The 22,324-nt window shown below is 34.8% G+C and overlaps 1 protein-coding gene across 3 annotated transcripts in view; it reads left to right on the top strand.

The window, feature by feature from the left end:
* Positions 1-9,678, top strand: part of FLRT3 (fibronectin leucine rich transmembrane protein 3) — a 12,565-nt gene extending 2,887 nt beyond the window's left edge. The window contains exons 2-3 of one of the 3 annotated variants that reach the window (XM_017498613.2): positions 5,487-6,240; positions 7,241-9,678. In XM_017498613.2, coding sequence (XP_017354102.1) covers positions 7,293-9,242 — 1,950 coding nt within the window. In that variant the 5' untranslated portion in view covers positions 5,487-6,240; positions 7,241-7,292 and the 3' untranslated portion in view covers positions 9,243-9,678. The remainder of the gene's footprint in view (positions 1-5,486; positions 6,241-7,240) is intronic. The other 2 variants (XM_017498614.2, XM_017498615.2) reach the window with 2 other exon arrangements.
* The last annotated feature ends 12,646 nt before the right edge of the window (positions 9,679-22,324 follow it).

Genomic DNA, 22,324 nt, shown 5'->3' on the forward strand with positions numbered 1-22,324 from the left:
AAAAAAAAAAAAAAAAAAAAAAAAAAAAAAAAAAAAAAATAAAAAAAAAAAAAAAAAAGCATTAGAAATAACTGTTTAAAGTCAAATGAAGACCACCATAAATAAAGTCAACAAGGGAAATAAGATTCAGTAAATTTTTCAAAGGCCATAATTTCTCCGCTCAGTCTTTCCTCCTTCCCCCTTCCCTCCCACCCCCCACCTTTTGCCCCAGAGGCCTTCACTGTTCTTCTCAACGGGAGGCTTTGTTGTAATTAAACCAGAGAAAAACTGGCCAGCAGCAGCCAACATCTGACTTGCGGCTTCTGAAAGCAGTGTTCTGGTAGAGTGTACCTCCCCCCAGCGGGCAAAAACTCTACAGTAAATCTCTCAGCAATATTAATCCTCAAAACTGCATTTTCTCTTAAGACCATAAGAAGGATGTTTCTCAGCTTCTTGTAACATTCCACCATTTCAAAAATTTACCGCAAATCAACAAATACATTTCCAACAGAGACAGTCTTCTGAAACAGCATTCTTCCTCTTAAGAAACTAGGTATATACATTTCAGAAAGTATTTTCCGGTTCAAAATACAGATCGACATCACTACGCCACACTTGAAGACAATTTTCAAAGCTATGTTTATGTTGTGTAAGAAAGAACTTTGAGTTACCTATTTATGAAAACCCCAGAGAAAACAGATTTTAAGTAGAAAGCAATAGAATATAATTTGAGCAAAAGCTAAAGCTTCAATTGTTTTGCATATACATAATCTCTTTCCTACCCTAAAATCAAGTGTCAGGAATGTATAAAAAGCTTTCTCCAGGTATTAATCTGTTTAAATGAAAGGAGGGAGTAATTGCTCTCACTTGATGAGACAATGACAGCTTTTGTTCTTTATTCTTTCACTTTACATGTGCACAAGTTACCGTGGCAACTTTGAAGAAAAAACCCACAGACCACATTTGGTTAAACACCATTTTTAAAGTGTGCCACTGGACTGTGGATTGATCAGTTTACGTGTTGTTGATTTTCTTTCTCTTCTGGTTTAAGTAATACCCTACTTGGCCATGAAAAAAGCAATGTATTTTATGATTTCAGATGGTCTCACCGAGTAGTACAGTGCTTGCCACACAGCAAAGTAAATCTATTTGCTGAACTACTGTATAAAAACTTAAATGTTAGAAATTTAAAGCACATCAACCAAGTTGTACTCACAGGGTTAAAAAGGAATTTAAAGTCTGCAATGGTAAAATGTGGTTTAACAAAAGTAGGCATACTTTTAATTACGTTTGCTCAAACGTCAGCACAAATTTAAAGCATGCCCCAACCCCAAACTCTATACTATTTACCTTCACCATTCTCTAAATTGATATCTTACTCATTCTTACAAGTCTTGTTTTCTAATTCATTTACTTTGGGTTTAATATCATAAAAGGAAGCAGCATTCACTATGATGAAAGATAATATCCCAGTCTGTCTTTTTGTTTTAAGGAAGCTTGATTTAACTTTACAAGCCAAAATAAATGAAGCAGAATTCAATTCATTTGTCACAAACCTACAGGGGAAAAGAACCAGTAACAGAAAAAGAAAAAGTAAAAATACTTAGCATCGGAAATTATATCCTCTATTTTCTATAAATGAAACAAGGACCTTGTTCAGGCTAGAAAATAGTCTGGATAAAACCAAGTATAAAAAGGCACACTTGCTTCTCTGCCTCTCAGCAAACCCTTCAGACTTCATGACTCTCAAGAGGAGAGTTAGAGGTCCTTCCGCTTGCCTGGCATTAAACAAAAGAATTGGAACTTTCCTGAAATCTGATGATCATGGAAAATTTAACTACCAGACAGGCTGCTTAGAAAGCATTTTGCTGTCACTATCAACTAACCTGATGTACTCCAGTTTTTCAGTTTAACCATATATGTAGTTTATTTGAAATACTATTTGTTGTTGCAAAGACTTAGCATTCACAGGTTGTTCATTTTGTTGAGCTTTCCTAGCAGCAATTTAAGCCTGCATAACTAAATTATCTTCTTAATACCCTAAATTATGATTGTACAAATTCCAGTTTACCTAGAAATATTCATAAAGTTGGATACATTTGTTTAAGCTTGTGTTTACTTCAGTCTCAAGGTTTTACTTAAAATAATGCAACTAACTTGGATTAAAAGTTCTACATGCCATTATATTTTAGATTTAATATTTTTAAAAGTCGCCAGCATTAAGAAATCATTCTATGAGACAAATCATTAAAACCAAACTAAAATATCAAAACCTTGTAATCAAATTAATATTTTTCAAAAATGAGTAATGATCAAACAGGTCAAATCAAAATCAATTTAAATCTAAGGCATCAAATAACAAGGTAGCACTAGTATTATGCAGCTTCATCTTAATCTAAGTAATATTCTCAAAACATGAGAAATACCTTCTCATAACATTCCCACCTCCAAAATATTGTAGTAGCAGGGAAGGAATCACATAAACATGTAGATTGCTGCAAGTTCTTGATTTTATTTAAATACCAGTTTTCTATTCAGATACAACTTCTTATATTAGTTTTCCTAAAATAGTATCCTTATCTATTTACATGTTTTATTGGGTGCATCATGGAAATAAATTGGAAGCTTTTTAGACTTGATGATTACATTATACATGCAAAAAATAATCCACAATTTTTATTTGTAAAAAGAAACTGAATGTGAATATAAGGATCCCTATTAAAAATTTGATTCATCAGTGAGGTGATTATGTTTTTCTTCTTTTTGCTACAGTTTTAAGTGTTTTATAGTTAAGTAATGACTCCACTAAAAATTTTTTTTAAACATTCCATAATGTTATCAGGGCTCCATTTATGTTTCCCCCCCAAGTTACCCATTAACAGTATTTTTCTAAAAGATTGATTCATTTTTGTTCAGAAGTAATGGCCTCTTTCAAGCCAAGGCAGACAGAAAGGCTCTGAAGTCAGTGTTGTGGAAACCTGGCCACAGTGTCCATGCCCGTCGGGGTCATTTTTCATTTCATCATGGACATTCAACTACAGCATTTCTAGGTGCGTGAATATGTAGATCCAGCTCAAAAAGGGGAGGCCTAAACATGGAACAGGATCGTTTATTTTTAATTGAAGAGATCATTGCAGCCTTTAATATGCCGAAACCAAAACCCCAAAATCTGTTTAGCACTACAGTTTCAAATATAAATGGGCAAGAGAAGATACAAAACGTAGTCAAACATAAACTGTTTTGAGCTTAAGTAAAGGGAGTAGGGGCATTTGAGAGTAGCTCTGAATGTAATCTTCATTTCTGAAAGAGTATCCTTCTCTCCTAAGAAACCTGTTTTATGTTTTTGCCTTTTATTTTAATACAATGTGGGGAGAAGAGAATGACATTTTCCAAGAAGTTAATGAGATTTAAGGCTTTCTGTTAATCCCACATTATTACCACTATTGTAGGAATGGCAAATGTGAGTTTGCATATCAAACAGAATACAGGAGGCAGCTTCACAAATGTAAAACAGGTAAAATAAACAAATTAATCTTCCTTCTTTTCACACCAATTTAGAACTCTTTCATTCTCTGGGTTAAAAATGTGAAAATCAATACATATTGTTAGAGTCTGATTTGGTGAAATAAATATCATTTAGATGCAAGATAAAAGGCAGTTACTTTATGTCTGGTTATCATTATGATCCTCACCTTGGACACACTGTAGTCTGACCTGACTCAGGGAACAATCAATTTTTAAATCCCCAATCAGCAGATTCATCATTTCAAGTAAATATTCCTCACTATCATCCCTCGAATATTATAAATACTTGACTCTTGGTAACATTTTAAGCAGGTTCTCACTTGTTATTTTTATAATGGTTTTTAATTACTTTCTAATGCAATTTAACATAAGTAATTGTTTTCTAAATTTAAATTAACCACATTATTTTATATGTTGAATAATTTTCAAGTTTAAAAAACTTTTGCAGAAGATACTTTAAAAACTAACTTTGTAATTATAATTTCAACAGCTTGGTTTTCCATTTTCACACACTGAGAAAGCAACAGTTTTCAAGAAAAGATACTATTGAAATTTGACAATAATGAGCAAAGCCTTAAAGGCGTCACAGTAAAACCTCACATTAAACAATAAATCATTTAAACTTTTCTCTCTGGGCACTTTGCAATATTCACTAGAGAGCGTTCGATCCATCTGCTAACTGCTATTTTTGTTTTAAGTTACGTAAATAATAAATTATATGTGTCTGTAATTTTCTTTAACTTTTCTTCTGTTAATATAGCCCATGACCATGTTGGCATGTAGTTAGCAAACTAAAATAAACCGAATTTTCAAAGAGAACCAGAAACACAAATTGTGGCCTTATTTAACATACACATTCAGTAGAGTATTTGAATTATGGAACAGATGCTATCCTTGTTGGATGCTAGGTAACAACTGGGGGAGAAGCAAATTGCTACTACCAGGATACTCAAATGTTCCCTACATGTATACAAAGTATCAGAGTTGATGACCCCGTATAACCAATTCCAATAGTACTCACCTCCTTCACACTTCTAAAAAATCTTCCTGCATATTTGATAATGGGCAAAGCAGTCAACATTAAATTCAATGATCTCTTTAGTCAAGCCCAAAGTCTTCTTTTGGAAATGAAAAATACCCTTATTAAAAACTGGCGTATTCATGTATGAACCTAGAGAGAAATGCCCCATCAGGTCTTGAGGTGCTTTCTAACGGTGTGACCCTTACAAGGAGATGGAAATAATAGTGTCCTTCCTATTTCAAATACAAATTTTTTTCAAGCTCAGTATGCTGAAAGAAAACTAGAACAGTATTCTCCAGAAAAACTAAATATGACTTGAACTTCTATGTCACCTTTTGGGCAAGAACACCTGAGTGCTTAGAGTTTCAAGATCACTAAGTTGCCCTTAGATACACCCCTAAAGAGAAAGGACATGGTGTCAACATTCTGCAGTCAGGAAAATTGAGTCCAGCAGGAAGAATCAAACAGGGCTCTGAGGAAATCAAAAGAAAAGCTTTTAAAATAGTCTTTTCGACTCTAAATTGTGGATTTGTAAAACCATTTTCAGAAATGCCTAAAAAGTTACCTTGGCATTTCTGTCAAAAATCTCTGTTATATATTTGCTCACCTCTTTGACATGTACTTTTTTTCTTCTTTATAAACATTTTATCATTTTATGCATATGATTTAAAAGTAAATTTTTAAAGACTGGCTTGGATTTGAAAGCTATGGTGTTTAATTCAAAGTGACACAATCAGGTAATAGAAATTATCTGTTTGATGACAATGTCAACTTTGGCTCCTAGTTTATTTATAAAAGAAAATGAGAAGTCTAAAAACAAAGAGGTCAACCTATCCCTTTTGACCAACTACAATGATGAAAGATGTGTTGCTTTAAGAAATTGAAATCAAATGTCTAGGAAATTTCTTTAGTATGTTAAAGTTCATTATTAATAGTTCATTAAAACCTTTTACTTTCACAGGAGATGCTCAGTCCCAGTATATTTTAAGGAAGAGAAATATAAAGAAAATTTAGTATGCATCCTTTTCTTTCCATGAAGAATATTTGAATTAAGTTTCATTTACTTCTTAAAAGAGAATACCTGTTCTTGTATAACGTGACTGCACCAGACATTCTGAAAAATCAGCAAGAAGCAAAAGCTGGAAATAACTATTTCACAGCAGGTAATCATACCTCAGGATGTAGCTACTGTACAAAGTTTATACTTGGATAATCCTGGATGGGAATAAAGGTAGGGGGTAACTGCCTGAAAAACCTATTACTATACAGGCCTTAGCATCATGAATGGCTTTCTTCATGAGGATCTGAAGTTACTATCTCTGACCACATTGCACAGAAGAGCCAATAAGAATTTCAAAGAGGGCAATTTCCACTAAGGGAATTAAGCTACACAAAAAGAAGCTTCACACAGAAACTATCAGAAAGAAAAAAAAATACATAGGAAGCCATGTGTCCTACATAGTAACAGGAAGCAGAATTGTTTCTGGCCCCCACTTTAATAAGCTTGCCCACCATGCTGAACTGCAGCTGGAATGTTCATTGACAACAGCGAGCCTGATCTGGAGGTGTGTGCGGCATAGGATTACTTGAATAAACGGTGAAGAACATTTCCAAGGACAAAACAAAAGTTTGTAAGTCCCAGCCCCTCACCAGGAAAATAATATATGTGCATTGGATATTCACCCCCGCAAAATTTACTCACATCGTTCAATAAGGTAGGAAAAACAAAGTATTTTATTTTCATGCCTAAAATTATCAAGGCTAATTAATACTTAAAAGGACAGAAGAGATTGTATTACATAACACGTCAGCATAAATCTATACATTGCCAGCCACAGAAAAAGTTGATTTATGTTCTAGGTTAGAATTTAAAGAAAAATAAATGCACTGTGAAAACATGTTACAAGATAGAAAATAATGAAAAATGTGGACAAAGTCATTAAAACTTGCAGTATGAAATATATAACAAAATGTGAACAGAAGAAAGACAGATTTTAACATGAAGTGAAATTTTCCACTTAGGTTAGTTAGCTGAATGTCTTAGCTATATAATTCTTTCCCCAAAACAAATGAAGGATTCATTCATATTTTCTTGTAGAAATCCATCCATTTAAAATAATGCTTAAAATTAATAATTAAATGAAATGGCATTAATAATCAAAGCAAACTATGGGTTTAATTGAGATTGAGGGTCTCGAGATGTCTGTAACTATTCCTGAGTATGAACAGAATAATTTTATGACATTTTTCTACAGTATAGTCTTTGCCTAATAAACAGTAAATATAAAATTTGTGGTTTGAGAACAGTAAAATGATTACCTTTAAATATAACAAATAATATTCCAAGGTGTTATTAATATTAAGAAAGAAATGGATATCAATTAGCTTGATCAGTAACTGTCTATAAGGTTTATAAAAAGTATAATAAAAATATTTCAGATTATTCAATAAAATTTCAATTATATTTAACATTCCAAAATCAAATGGATTTAGGACATACTTTTTAATTTATAAAGAAATTAAGAAACATTAAGGTAAACAGATTATATGACAGTGTTTATTGTTAGCTTGCAATAAACCCTACTATGCCCTCTTCCAAAACAAATTAAAATATTAAAAGTGATTATAGATATTTTAGGTTTCACATTCATTTTAAACATTATATTCCGTATGCTGGCCTTATTGTTTTGTCTTTTTTTACTCACTTCATTTTAGGGTTCTGAAGTAAAAGAAACTACGTTGTATAACAACCTCAACACTGCTGACCATGATCAGCCCAGCCTGGAGCATCTTCCTCATCTGGACTAAAATTGGGCTGTTCCTTCAAGTAGCACCTCTATCCGTTATGGCTAAATCCTGTCCATCTGTGTGTCGCTGCGATGCGGGTTTCATTTACTGTAATGATCGCTTTCTGACATCCATTCCAACAGGAATACCAGAGGATGCTACAACTCTCTACCTTCAGAACAACCAAATAAATAATGCTGGGATTCCTTCAGATTTGAAAAACTTACTGAAAGTAGAAAGAATATACCTATACCACAACAGTTTAGATGAATTTCCTACCAACCTCCCAAAGTATGTAAAAGAGTTACATTTGCAAGAAAATAACATAAGGACTATCACTTATGATTCACTTTCAAAAATTCCCTATCTGGAAGAATTACATTTAGATGACAACTCTGTCTCTGCAGTTAGTATAGAAGAGGGAGCATTCCGAGACAGCAACTATCTCCGACTGCTTTTCCTGTCTCGTAACCACCTTAGCACAATTCCCTGGGGTTTGCCCAGAACGATAGAAGAACTACGCTTGGATGATAATCGCATATCCACTATTTCATCACCATCTCTTCAAGGTCTCACTAGTCTAAAACGCCTGGTTTTAGATGGAAACCTGTTGAACAATCATGGTTTAGGTGACAAAGTTTTCTTCAACCTAGTTAACTTAACTGAGTTGTCCCTGGTACGGAATTCTCTGACTGCTGCACCAGTAAACCTTCCAGGCACAAACCTGAGGAAGCTTTATCTTCAAGATAACCACATCAACCGGGTGCCCCCAAATGCTTTTTCTTATCTAAGGCAGCTGTATCGACTGGATATGTCTAATAATAACCTAAGTAATTTACCTCAGGGTATCTTTGATGATTTGGACAATATAACCCAACTGATTCTTCGCAACAATCCCTGGTATTGTGGGTGCAAGATGAAATGGGTACGTGACTGGTTACAATCACTACCTGTGAAGGTCAATGTGCGTGGGCTCATGTGCCAAGCCCCAGAAAAAGTTCGTGGGATGGCAATTAAGGATCTCAATGCAGAACTGTTTGATTGTAAGGACAGTGGGATTGTCAGCACCATTCAGATAACCACTGCAATACCCAACACAGTGTATCCTGCCCAAGGACAGTGGCCAGCTCCAGTGACCAAACAACCAGATATTAAGAACCCCAAGCTCACTAAGGATCAGCAAACCACAGGGAGTCCTGCAAGAAAAACAATTACAATTACTGTGAAGTCTGTCACCTCTGACACAATTCATATCTCTTGGAAACTTGCTCTACCTATGACTGCTTTGAGGCTCAGCTGGCTTAAACTGGGCCATAGCCCGGCATTTGGATCTATAACAGAAACAATTGTAACAGGGGAACGCAGTGAGTACTTGGTCACAGCCCTGGAGCCTGATTCACCCTATAAAGTATGCATGGTTCCCATGGAAACCAGTAACCTCTACCTATTTGATGAAACTCCTGTTTGTATTGAGACTGAAACTGCATCCCTTCGAATGTACAACCCTACAACCACCCTCAATCGAGAGCAAGAGAAAGAACCTTACAAAAACCCCAATTTACCTTTGGCTGCCATCATTGGTGGGGCTGTGGCCCTGGTTACTATTGCCCTTCTTGCTTTAGTGTGTTGGTATGTGCATAGGAATGGATCGCTCTTCTCAAGGAACTGTGCATACAGCAAAGGGAGGAGAAGAAAGGATGACTATGCAGAAGCTGGCACTAAGAAGGACAACTCTATCCTGGAAATCAGGGAGACTTCTTTTCAGATGCTACCAATAAGCAATGAACCCATCTCGAAGGAGGAGTTTGTAATACACACCATATTTCCTCCTAATGGAATGAATCTGTACAAAAACAATCACAGTGAAAGCAGTAGTAACCGAAGCTATAGAGACAGTGGCATTCCAGACTCAGATCACTCGCACTCATGATGCTGAAGGACTTGCAGCAGACTTGTGTTTCAGGTTTTTTAAACCTAAGGGAGGTGATGGTAGGAACCCTGTTCTACTGCAAAACACTGGAAAAAGAGACTGAAAAAAGCAATGTACTGTACATTTGCCATATAATTTATATTTAAGAACTTTTTATTAAAAGTTTCAAATTTCAGGTTACTGCTGCGATTGATGTAGTGGGGATGCCTGAACACAATTCTATATTTTAGTATTTTTTAGTAATTTGTACTGTATTTTCCTTGCAAATATTGGAGTTATAAACCATTTACTTTGTGTTCTACTGCGTAAGATGACTTGTTGACTGTGAAAGTGAATTTTCTTGCTGTGTTGAACAATCAGGACTGCATCCACATGAGATCCTTGTAGTATAAGCACAGGCCATTTTTCACTTTGGTATTAATAAAATGTAAAAAAANAAAAAAAAAAAAAAAAAAAAAAAAAAAACTGGCTGAATGGCTGAATAAGAAAAAATTTAATTTTAAAAAATGGTTATGAAATAATGTTCCAATTATTAAATTTGTATTATCCCAGTGGTATTCAATAAATCAAAATGTGTGAAGTAATGGGCAATATCAAACTTGCTGCATATCTCCATTTTTGCTCTAAGCAAATTAATTATCCTTAAGAAAGTTAAGCATATCTTCTGAACTGAATACATCAGCTGGCATAAAAGGAGTGTGAAGTCTGTTGTTAAAGCCATTGTCAGCAAAGCTTTGAAAATAAAAGACTTCACAAAAACAGTAATGTAAATGTGCTTCCAAGTTAGGGGGGAAATGTGTACTTAGGAAAACATGAAAACTTAGACTGTATAGTGTAATGAACACAAATACCAAAACTGCATTTTGGTTTTGCCTATACCATCCTGATTTCTGAAAAGTGAATTATAAACACAAAATTGCTAGTGTTTATGATGTTTTTATGATAAAGGATGTCAGAGAAATTTTATGCATATTAAAAATGTAGTGTAATTATAAGCAATTCCCCTCAACAATCCAGAGAAAGTAGTACTTTAAATAAGGATTTAAAGAAAAATAAATAAATACTAGAAATCAAATTTAGATCTGGTTTATGTCAAATGTTTTAACACTGTACATAAAATGTTCAATTTACTTTCATAAAGATCAAGAATACTGCCCATTACTGTCACAGTTTTCCAGATATTACATAATGAACTTGTAATGTAACATTTCCTTCTAGCTTCCTACTGAATTGTGAGCTATTACTTGTTGAAAAACCATATCACTTTTCTGTTGCCATGATTTTTTTTTTCAACAAAAAACCAAAGTGCATTGTACGCCCTTTGGCCAGTCTTGTATGTGCCTTGATCCAATGCTACATGTATTCAGCTTTTAAAACTCGACAAATTTTTCATACTCCTTAAATATGAAAAATTATGGTCTTATTGCTGAATAAAACTTTTAAAAAGTACAGAATAATTGTGCTTGCTTTTTCAGGATTGTGTTACTATCACTAAGTAGCAAGCTGCCCAGCACATTAGTCCTAAACGTCCCATGTATTTTTCTAGGCATAAAAATAAAAGTTGGCTAAAAATTTTTAAAAATCAACATCTTGAGGTTGTGTATCATTTTACTTCAAAGAGTTCAGTGTTTCAAGTATAAATTTATTTCCTCTTCCTTATTTACTGTATAGATGGAAAGCTTAACCGGTTTCACCGTCTTTCCCTCTTAGACACACCGCTGCCACCATCCTGATACTTTTTAAGGTGGTCTTAGAAAAACTTTTGTTAAATACCCTTTTGGTAGAGTGAGTTGGCATTTGTGAAACTGTGAAATACACAGGAAAAACTTAAAGACTGGTATGATTAACGTTAAACATAGGGAATGTTTCTAAAGGAAATTTGACTTTGCTTTCAGAAGTTTTGAGTACTTCAAGCTATAGTTCTGCTAGAATCAGAGAAAGAACTGAATGTCTCCATAAAGTCTCTATAAACCTGTAGTTTATAAAAAGCAAAAAATATAGAGATTATATTGATATTTTCCAGTCAGTATACCTTTCATGAGAATAGAAAAGTTTATGTATGTTCTAAAACACACCTTTTGATTATGTTACCTGGAATAAATCAGAAACATGTTTTATACTAGCAAATACACAGAGCACCAAGAGGATAAAGGTTTTTTCTTTACCTACACTTGCTATAAAACCCAGTTACTTCGCAAAATAGAAAATATATACATATTTTTTCAATAGAATATCAAGATACAAGTCTCCACCTCCAAAGGCACTCAATAAATTATACACACGTTTCCATGCATCCCAAACTAAATGATATTTAGACTAAATTCCAAATCGGGTACTAACAGAAATTTATAGGGAAACAATCCAATCCTGAATATACAGCATATAGGTTTAATAAAAATACAACTGGAAAAGCTAGAAAAAACTAAAGGAAAAAATTACTCCCTTGCTAAATGTTAGACAAAAATCAAAAATTGTTTTTAGATGCAGCCACTTGTAACTGCATTAAATCACTACACTTATTCTTGCTCCCTAACAACACTGTGCTCTATCTTTTGAGCAAGGCATATTTATTAAAAGTACTATTCCCCTGTTTCAAAGAAACTAGTGAAAAGAACTCGGCTTTAGTAACTACAGTTTTTGACTAATGCATATTTCATAGCTACATGCCAACATGACAGTTTTGATGAGGAATCCAGAGGGAGCTACATGTCCTAAAGCACCTGAAGCATGGGTGTTAAAGGAGCCAATCCATCAATGAATGTAGTATTGGTTCATGGCTGCTGAAAATGATAGAAGGATTTAAAATTCTAATTCCTTTTTCCTTCTTAGCATGATTAGCAAATCCTAATTCAGCATAGTCTTGGAATTACAAACACCATACTTTTTGTTTCGGGACTTTTTATTAAATTAGCAAAAAATAACTCATGCTTATCAATCACTTTCTTAAGAACTTCAAAGTTATCTACAAATATTCTTAACTAGCCAATGACTTTTACTGTCTTCTTTCTTATAGTAGCAGATGTCTTGCCTTCAAGAAGTGTGTTGTCTACCAGTTATAAGGTATAAACAGCAGTGACAGTTCACTGCTACTGCAGTAAAGAGAAAGAAACAATTACATCTATTTGGATAGATCAAGGAAGACCTCATGAAAGAGCTAAAATTAAGGATAGGTGTTAAGAGGTAAGAAGGAGTTTAAAGAAAAGCAGATACTGGTTATTAAAGAGAAAATAGTGACCAAAATTATAAAGAAATGAAAATGGGTAATGTTTCTCAACCCTGGCCTTGGTCAGAAGCATTCGAGGGAAGACTTTATTAAAACAATCAGGCTCCAATACAAACTTACTAAATTAAAAGCTCCCAGATGAAGGCTAGACACTTACATTTCAAAAAATTCCAAAGGTAATTCTGATGTGGTCGAGGACCACTGATTTAGGTGTTTGGATAAAGGCCAATAGTACAACTGAAATACAGGGTCCATGAAGGAGGTAAGACTGCAAAGGTTTTTACATTAGGCTTTTAGTGTGTTGAATTCCAAGCTGAGAAGTCTGCATTGATATTCTTTGGCAATGACTGTTAAGCAGGTATACAAACAATCAGTGCACTTCAGGCCACATTTTATAAAAATAAAAAATATTGTTTAAAGATGAATGGGAGAAACTGGGAGCAACAAGACAAGTTAGAAGGCTATGCAGTATTTCAGGGAAGGGGAAATACAGGCCTAAAAAGCACATCGCCAGTGGAATGGGGCTTAAAAAAAGAAATAAAGAAAAGAAAGCTTTAATTAAAAAGATACAGTAAAAAAGTAAATATTGAAGATGATAAAGATTTTCAGCACAGGTAAGTAGAAGGTTGGTGACACAATTAATAAAGATGGAAAACAACTGTGAAGAAACAGATTTCAGAGTATTTTGTAAATATTAGCTTTGAACAGGTGACTATGTGTGCAGTAGAGATTTATATCTGCTAATTATTAATAGTGCCCTCTTCAACCCTCCAGAGTGACCCAGTTTAGATAATAAATTAACATGACCTTAGGTTTATATTATCCCTCTGGAATGTCTATAGAAGGTTACAAAGGAGGATGTGAGGCCAGATCCCCAGCATCGGGAAGGGAAATCACATCAAACAGGTGAGTATTAAAATTGAGAAGGTGGATGAGATAACCATCAGAAAATAAGCAGAGAGAAAAGAGATGCCAAAGAAGCACCTACCCTTTGTAGTGGGGGGGGGGTGCGGGAAGAGGGAGAAGAATCCAGATCAAAGAAACAGCAAAAAACAAACAAACAAAGCGGGGGGAGGTTGCAGAGGAGGAAAAGGAATCACAGAAAGAAAATATTATGGAGTCAGGGAACTAAAAGTATTTAAACAGGAGGATGTAAAAATGTTAGGGTAAAGACATAGAAGAGGTCACCACTGAATATGAAAAATGAGGCAACCCTCGAGGATTATGAAAGCAGTGTCTGCAGAGTAATGAGGGAAAAGCTTCTAGGTTGCTGATAGGATAATGGGAGAGAAAGAAAACAGAAACAATGATTAAGACTACTCTTTTAAGAAGTTAAGAGTGTGAAGGAGTCTTGGTGGGTCATGGGGATGAACAAGACAAAAAAAAAAAGGAAGTGAACACCAGGACGGAGATATATCAACTTGTGGAAGAAGATGGGAGTATAGTGAGAGGAATCTACAATGAGGATGTGGAGTGTATTTGATAGGAGAAAAGAAAGTTGACATGCCCAAGAAGTGCAGTCCAGGCCATGACTGTGACACTAGGATGCCTGAAATAAAGACTGACTGAGAAGCTATAGTTTTATGAGAATCACTAGCAAAGAGGACAAAGTCACTGAGAGAGATGGAATGAGTTGGTATGAAGGTAAGGTTTGCAATGTGGGCCCTAAGGAAGAAGAGGAAATGTCCCAGAGATGAAGAGGATGGAGAAAATGATGGGATTAGGTGTTGCAGATGTAAAATGCAGACTTCAAAGTAAAGGTTTTTGAATAATGGTGACAGAAGCATAGTCGTATCTTTCAAGTTTGGAGAAAACATTTTTAAGACTTCCTACCTACATCTCACACCTCTCTCCTACCCTAGTTTCACCAAATATTGGTTGTTTCTAGAGATGGAGCAGATAACAGGAAAGGTCCTCCTCAAGGAAAAACGTCAATTAACTCAAGATTGTTGAAAGAATGCTAAGAAAAACGTAAATCACACGGGAAATTGAAACCCCAAAAAAAAAAGATTGCAGTGGGCCTAGTAAAGCAGTTAGAAAATTATCCAGAAAGGAGGTCATATTCTCAGAAAGAAAGAGGCATGAAACAGGAAAGCAGAGCAGGAAGAGCATTGCACCTAGGACCCTAACAGATAATCAGTTACACAGATTGTTGGTCATGGGAGGTAGGTGGAAACTCTTATTCTAAATACTATAGACATTATGGACAGATTAAAAGAAGAACTAGAATAACCAAATTAACCTTGCTCCATTCTTTGCACATCAAAACAGAATGAAATCCAATTTTATCTCAAAATATACACTGAAGAAGTATTTCTACCCATATAAAACTTGCACTGGGCTTTCCTACAAGTATCATTAGATTCCAGGCAAACAGTTAAGCAAATCATATTATGAACCCCTCCCACTCCCTATCCCTATCTCACTTTTATGATATATGGGTAAAATAAGATTAGAAATAAACTTTAGGGCTGCCTTCAAAGTTTTTCGTTTTTAAGAGGCTTCAAAAGGAAACATGCAGCCACGTGGGTGTGGAAGTTGGGGATAATGGGATTTTACAGATTGACTATGTGCACACATAAAAGCAGAGCTTCATTTTCAATGTCAGCTGGCTGGAGTAGAGGGAGGATAGTCTAGGCAATTACTACACAAAGTGATTACCCTGTTGAATGTACATTGGGGTCTTTGATAATTGTGACAACACAAAGCTGAGGCTAGTTCATATCAATGTCCCATTTAATAAAAGCATGGACTCACTACTGGAATCCTGCATTTTAATTTCTTTAATTTAGACACCAATGTTGATTAAGATACCCAGTACAGACTAGGTTGAACAAAAGTCTAACAAAAGTTTCTCTTTCTAAAATATGTTCTATAAATATTAGTGATGTCTTACACATACAGTGGACTTAATAACTGCCTGCTGATTATGTTGCTGCTACTACAGACCCTACCATTTGTTGAAGAATTTGTCAAGCCCAACGTTAAGTATTTGAGATCTTTTAATCTCATTTAATTCACACAATAACTTTAGAGATAGGAATTATTATCCTTATTTTTCAGATAAGCAAATTAAGACTTTGAAAGGTCATAGAGATTTGTTATCCATTCAGCCTTAACAATGATGTACTAAGTATCTGTTCAATAACTGTGGCTGGAGTTGAGTGTACAGCAGTAGACCAAAAAGATATGAAGATTATGGTTGGGGAGGGCAGGAATCCAGATTTAAACAAAACTCAAAAGAATATAAAGCGAAAGATTGTGATAGATACCATGAAAGAGAAAAACATGGTGCTACGAGTGAGCATAACAAGAGAACCTATTTAGATTGGGTGGCAAGGGAAAGCCTGACCTGAACAGTCAGCCAGGTAAAGAGTGAAATGAAGAGTGTTCTGAGCACAGGAAACAGGATGTGTTAAAAGTTTCCAAGAGGAAATCAGCTTAATGTGTTTAAGGATTAGAAGAACATCAGGTGTCTCATGCTCAGTGAGCAAGACATAGGTGAGATCAGCAAGGTAGGCCTCACTGAGTCTGGACTTAATTCCAGCATGAAAGAAGGACAATGGGCAGTTTTTAAGAGTACAGGGAGGAAGAGGAGGAGGAGTGGAAGAGGGGAGGAGGAGAAGGGAGTGAAAGACAAGGAGAAGGTGTGGGGATCAGGCTGTCAGATTTCAACTGTGATAAGGTCACTCTAGCTACTATATGGAGAAAAATTGTGTGGAGCAGAATAGTGGTGGTGAGTAGAGAGGTGTAAAGATGTCAAAATATTTTCAAGCTGTAATGGAATTCTTCTTAAACAGTAAGTAGTTGAACAAGAATTCTGTCTGTTACTGAAGCTTGAGCTCTTAGCTTCTTCATCAGAGGTGTTCAATCTTTTGGCTTCCCTGGGCCACAATGGAAGAAGAAGAATTCCCTGGGGTCACACATAAAATACACTAACACTAATGACAGCCGATGAGCTAAAACACACACACACACACACACACACACACACACACACACACAATCTCATGTTTTAAGAAAGTTGACGAATTTGTGTTGGGCTGCATTCAAAGTCATCCTGGGCTGCATATGGCCCAAGGACTACATGTTGGACAAGCTTGTCTTAAACACTGATCAGAAACACTTCCTCAGCAATTTTTAAAATTTGGGTCAAGAAAAAAAGATTATTTCCTTTTACTGAGATAACAGCTAGAAAACATTTTTAGGATTAAATCTCAAAACGTTTAATGGAGAGATGTGGCTTTTTCTTCCAGACCTCCACCCCATGATGCTGAATGATGACTTGGGGTCATCAATAGTCAATAGTAAACTATCCTAAAAGTAACACTTGTCTTTCTTGTAGCTTTCAATGAATTTAAACTCCGAGTTGGCAGAAATAATCTTGATGTCTGGGTTCCCCACAATATCTTTTCATGATTCCATGGTATCTTCTAAGAGCCATAGCACAACAAAATGGAAGTTTCAGATCACTGAAGCTTTTTCCTAGCTTTGTGCTAAAGTTGAGACATATAACTCAAGAGAATACTGACTAGCTTACAAAGTTAAAAAATGCCAAGATTATTTAGTGTTTTTCAATAATCCTAAAAAATATCTTTGAATTATTATAATGTCATATTTAGAGTACAATTGCCAGACCTACATAAAAATAGATAGGTATCAGAGGTCCATATTTATACTCCATGCTTTTAGCTAATATATCATAGAATGTTCTAGCTAGAAGATATTTCATCAATTTTGGTGATGTGTACTAACCATTAAATTGTTTTAAATCTCCTAATTGTTTTAAAACAATACAATCTTTTTTAAATTTTGTATTTGAACTGTAACTACTTTAGTTTTTTTTTTTTTTTGGTCTACAATGGAAAATCATGTAGCTAATCTATGAATTGCAATATGCTTCTAGCTACTAAGCTACTAGCTCATAGTACTTCTCATAGAGGAGTTACATGCTACCTTTGTTGTTACTAATATATTTAATATTTTACTTATGTGCTATTATCTATATGCCTCATTAAAATGCAAACTCCATAAAAACAAGAGATTTTTTCCCCTATTGTTTCACTGCTAAATATTTCCAACATGTAAAACAATGCCTGAAACCTAGTAGACACTTACAAAATATTTGTTGGATGAACGAATTAAAGAATGAATGGGGTTCAAACACTTACATTACTAAGTATTACCTGAGACAATCTTGGTGAAAGCTCTTTGTAAACTGTAAACCATTCTACAACTGTAAAGTATTAGCATCGACCATTTATTAAGCATTTCACATCCATATCTCCTTTACTTCCCAATTCACAAAAGAAACTAAGATCAAACAGCTAAAGCAACTTTCCCAATATAACACAGCATAAGTGGGAGAATTAGAATTCCAACAAAAAAGTGGATTCCAAATCCATGTTATCTTGACTCCAGATCTCCTGCCTTTTCTATCTTGTTCTCTTTATTGTGACATGCTGACTCTAAGTGTGTAAAACAAAATATACCAGCACACCATTAAATTATATATACAACTTATATTTGAGATGATGACTAAGAGCATTATCTTTGAATTAGACAGACCTAGGTTTGCATCCAGTTTTTGCCACTTACTTGAGATATAACCTTAGTCAACTTTTCTAAGCCTCAGTTTCACCTTCTGTAAAATAAGAAAGTAATAATGCCTCTCTAATTGTGTGGAAACATTTATGTATTTCAAGTAGAGGATGTAACTCACAGGTATAGGTTAATGGTTCAAAATCCCTAAAAAAATTTATTGTTATCTTTAATGATAAAGAAACATTTTCCTGGTATCTTATAATAAAATTGACATTGGAATGTGGAATGAAAAAAAGAGGGAAGTGTAGAAACAAATCGACAGACTTTGCTTGTGTTTCTATTTTCCCTCTGTAATCTGCACTGATTTTACAGAAGCAAATTCTAACAAAGCCATATTTTTATCTCTCTCCCCAACACAGAACTGGACTCATTATATTACTCTGCTGCCTTCTGGTGAAGATACAAGTGGAAATGTCAACTGCTAAAATGTAGAAGGAATAATAATTTTTAAAAAACATTAGTTATCTTAAAGCTGTTAAAATGATAAAGAAGTCTTCTTTGGGCTTTCCAGAATCTCAGTAAATGTTTTTGTAAAATACGAACATCTATCTAGATGGTTACCTGTTAACTCAAAGGCAAAGAGTTACTAAAATGTATCAGTGTATAAGCACCAGGAAGAGTATTTCAGATAAATTAGCCATTCCTGGTGAGAATCACTAATATTGGGAAAAAGTGTTAACAGCCAGGTACATGTCTCAGGCAACTATAGTCTTGTATTTAAGGACAACAGCATATTGCATAATCCAGGCTCATCCCTTCTAGTTGAGAATCCAAATTAGCAAGCCCTTGTTCTTGAGAGAGAGAGTCTAGTCTCTGGCTGTATGTGTATGTTTATATATAAAGACATGTTTATTTCATAGTCTATCAAAGGCTGATCTTTTCCAGCTACAGAAACTTAGTTAACACGTTTCTTCAGAAAATTTTTCTATGAATGTCAACTAATATACTTAAGGGATTAAGTCTAAGAGTGAGAATTACATTTCAATATTTATTATGGTGCAGTAGTCTTACCTAGAAGAAATGCACCAATTCACAAGCCCATTAAAGTTTCTCACCTCTCCAGACAAATTTCACACGTTTTTCTGCCAGTTCTTCCCTTTTCCTTAGAAGTCCCAGGCAAAGAGGTAGCCAGAGATGCCATTAAAACCAATTAACAGTTCACCTTCATTTCGGGACAAAAAAAGGAGGGGGAAAGCAGCAGTTCAAAGTAAATCTTCAATAATTGTCTGAAAGTAAATTTATAAGTCATTTCAAAGTAAAGGAGAAAAACTTACTTGGGAAAAAACAAATGTGGAATATTTAATGTTCAAGTGAAGCGAATTATGTGCAACTGCTTACCAAATGTTCACAAAATACATAAGTATTCACCAACTATATTATCCTTTAATGATAAAAATTAGAGGGTTAAGAATTCCTCAAAAGTAGGTTAATCCTTAGCTCTCCTTCAGCCAGCCTATGACAGATAACAGAGTGACCAATATATTATTTAAAAATCTTTCTCAGAGAAGGAATTCTATAATATACTTTAGAATCTCTTTAAAAATGTAATGTACACACCAAAGGGTCTTAATGTAGATGTTAAATGTAGACATTTTTTAATGTAGACAATAAAGTGTTCTATAATTAGCTTACAGAAAACCCCTCAGTTGCTAATATTACTTCTATAAGATGCTGAAGGGATGACAAGTATCAGTGTTTTCAAGCACGCCATTCTGGCATATAGGGTAGTGGTTAAGAGAAAAAAGTTCTGGAGTTGAGCTACCTAATTTCAAACCACACTGCTTCTACTACTTATTGGCAGGGCAACTCTGGGTAAAATACTTAACCTCTCTTAATTTGCCTTTCTTAATCCCACTTTATAGAATTGATAAATGAATTAAAAGTAGTAAAAGTATATGAAGTATGTAGTATAGTAGTGCCTAACGCATTAGTACATACTTAGCATTTGGTGGCTGTAAGCATTATATTGCAGGGTTAATTGTATAGATTCTGAAATCTGATTTCTCAGGTTCAAGTTTTCCCATTGGTTACTTATTCAGCTTTGGGCAAATTATTTCATCTCTCTATATTAATATTAATAGATACATGAAAAAGATTAGAACAGTGCTTTGTACATGGTAGTGCTCAAAAACTAATAATTTTTATATTACTTCAACTGAAGTCTCATAGAAGCTAAAATTTAAAGAAAGTATCAGGGCAGTTTTGTCTTCTAATATTTGATTTGACTAGTGATAAAAGTAAATGAACACTATCAACTCAATCCACATCCATAAATCTTTCTTATACACCAATCTGCAATTATGCATTGATCAAATTCCCAGTGTGGCCTCACTGGTTTCAAGTTTTTCAGACTTGTCTGATGATACAAATCACCTGGAGATTGTGACTGAGCAGGTCTGGGGTGGAAGGGTGTGGCCTAGAATCCGTATACATAATCAGTTTCCCAAGGGAGTCCTTTGGCTAGGCAGACTCAGAATCCTTGAGTCAGCTGAAGCTGCGCCCAAACATAGAACCTGAGAAGAATATCTAGCAGTCACATCCACCTAAGAGAATTATTGTATTATAAATATTATGCAATGAAAATGAGAATTTTGAAAATTGTTATTCAGCAAATATTTTATTGAGTATTTATCAGTACCAAATATTGATTGAGGGCCATTTGAGCATATTTTATAGTATAATTCACAAAACAGTGTACAAAGGTTAATTGGAAAAGAAACCTACTATTAAAAATTAAAATCATTTGGGTGGTAACAGTGATAAATACAAAGGAAGAACATTGTAGAAAATGATATGCATACAGGTCAGACAATGTGGCTCATGTGTGTAATCCCAGCACTTTGGGAGGCTGAGGCAGGCAGATCATTTGAGGTCAGGAGTTCGAGATCAGCCTGGCCAACATGGTGAAACCCACTCTCCATTAAAAATATAAAAATTAGCCGGGCGTGGTGGCAGGGGCCCGTAATCCCAGCTACTCGAGAGGCTGACTCATGAGAATCACTTGAACCCGGGAGATGGAGGTTGCAGTGAGTCAAGATCATGGCACTGCACTCTAGCCTGGGCGACAGGGTGAGGCTAAGTCTCAAAAACAAACAAACATAAAATATATGCATACAGTTATGTGTCACTTAACCACAGGATATGTTCGAAAAATGCATTGCTAGGCCATTTCATTGTTGTGTGAACATGAGAGAATGCACTTACATAAACCTGGATAGTATATAACCTACTACACACCAAAGCTATATGGTATTCTCTACTTCTCCTAGGCTGCAAACCTGTACCCCATGTTAGTATACTGAATACTGTAAGCAATTGTAACACAATGGTATTTGTATGTCTAAACATAACTAATCATAGAAAAGGTACATTAAAAATATGACATAAAGGATTTTTAAAATGGTACACCTGTATAGAGAGCTTGCCATAAATGGAGCTTGCAGGACTAGAAGTTGCTCTAGGTGAGTCAGTGAGTAAGTGGTGAGTGAATGTGAAGGCCTAGAACATTACTATACATAACTGTAGATTTTATAATCACTGTACATAAGCTACACTAAATGCATTTTTAACATATATTTTCTTTCCTCAATAATACATTAACCTTAGCTTACTGTAACTTTTTTATTTTATAAGCTTTCAGATTTTTAAACTTTTTGACTCTTTTACAATAACACTTTTAAAAAAAATAACAGGTAATTTTTTAAAAAATGATAAATGTACAGTAAATACATAAACTAATAAGATAGTCATGTATTATTATCAAGGATGGCATACTGTACTGTATGCACTGCACTTGTATACACTTGGCAGCACGGCAGGTTTGTTTACACCAGCATCACCACAAACACGTGAGTACTGTGTTGTACTATGACCTATGACGGTGATAGGAATTTTTCAGCTCCATTATAATCTTATGGGACTATGATTGTATTTGTAGTCCATCATTGATCAAAATGTCCTTATGCAGCACATGAGTGTAATTTTATGGTACTTTTTGTCGTGAGGAGTTCATTAAGTATAGGGTCAAGGATCCTGTTAAGCAAGAGGTCTGGGTCAGTAAGAGGTCTGTTACAGTTATTTACAACACTGCCGTCATTGCTAATGGGCTAAAAATGCTAATAATTTTAGGACATTCAAATAAATCGACTACAAAATTTAAAGGGTATAATCATTATTTTTCCTTGATCCTTCTGAACATTAGTCTTTAGAAACAAATTATTGGTTGAGTAAAATTAGCACAAGCATGAATCTGAAT

This window comes from Cebus imitator, unplaced genomic scaffold (genome assembly GCF_001604975.1).
Source record: "Cebus imitator isolate Cc_AM_T3 unplaced genomic scaffold, Cebus_imitator-1.0 Scaffold246, whole genome shotgun sequence".
Taxonomy (NCBI): domain Eukaryota; kingdom Metazoa; phylum Chordata; class Mammalia; order Primates; family Cebidae; genus Cebus; species Cebus imitator.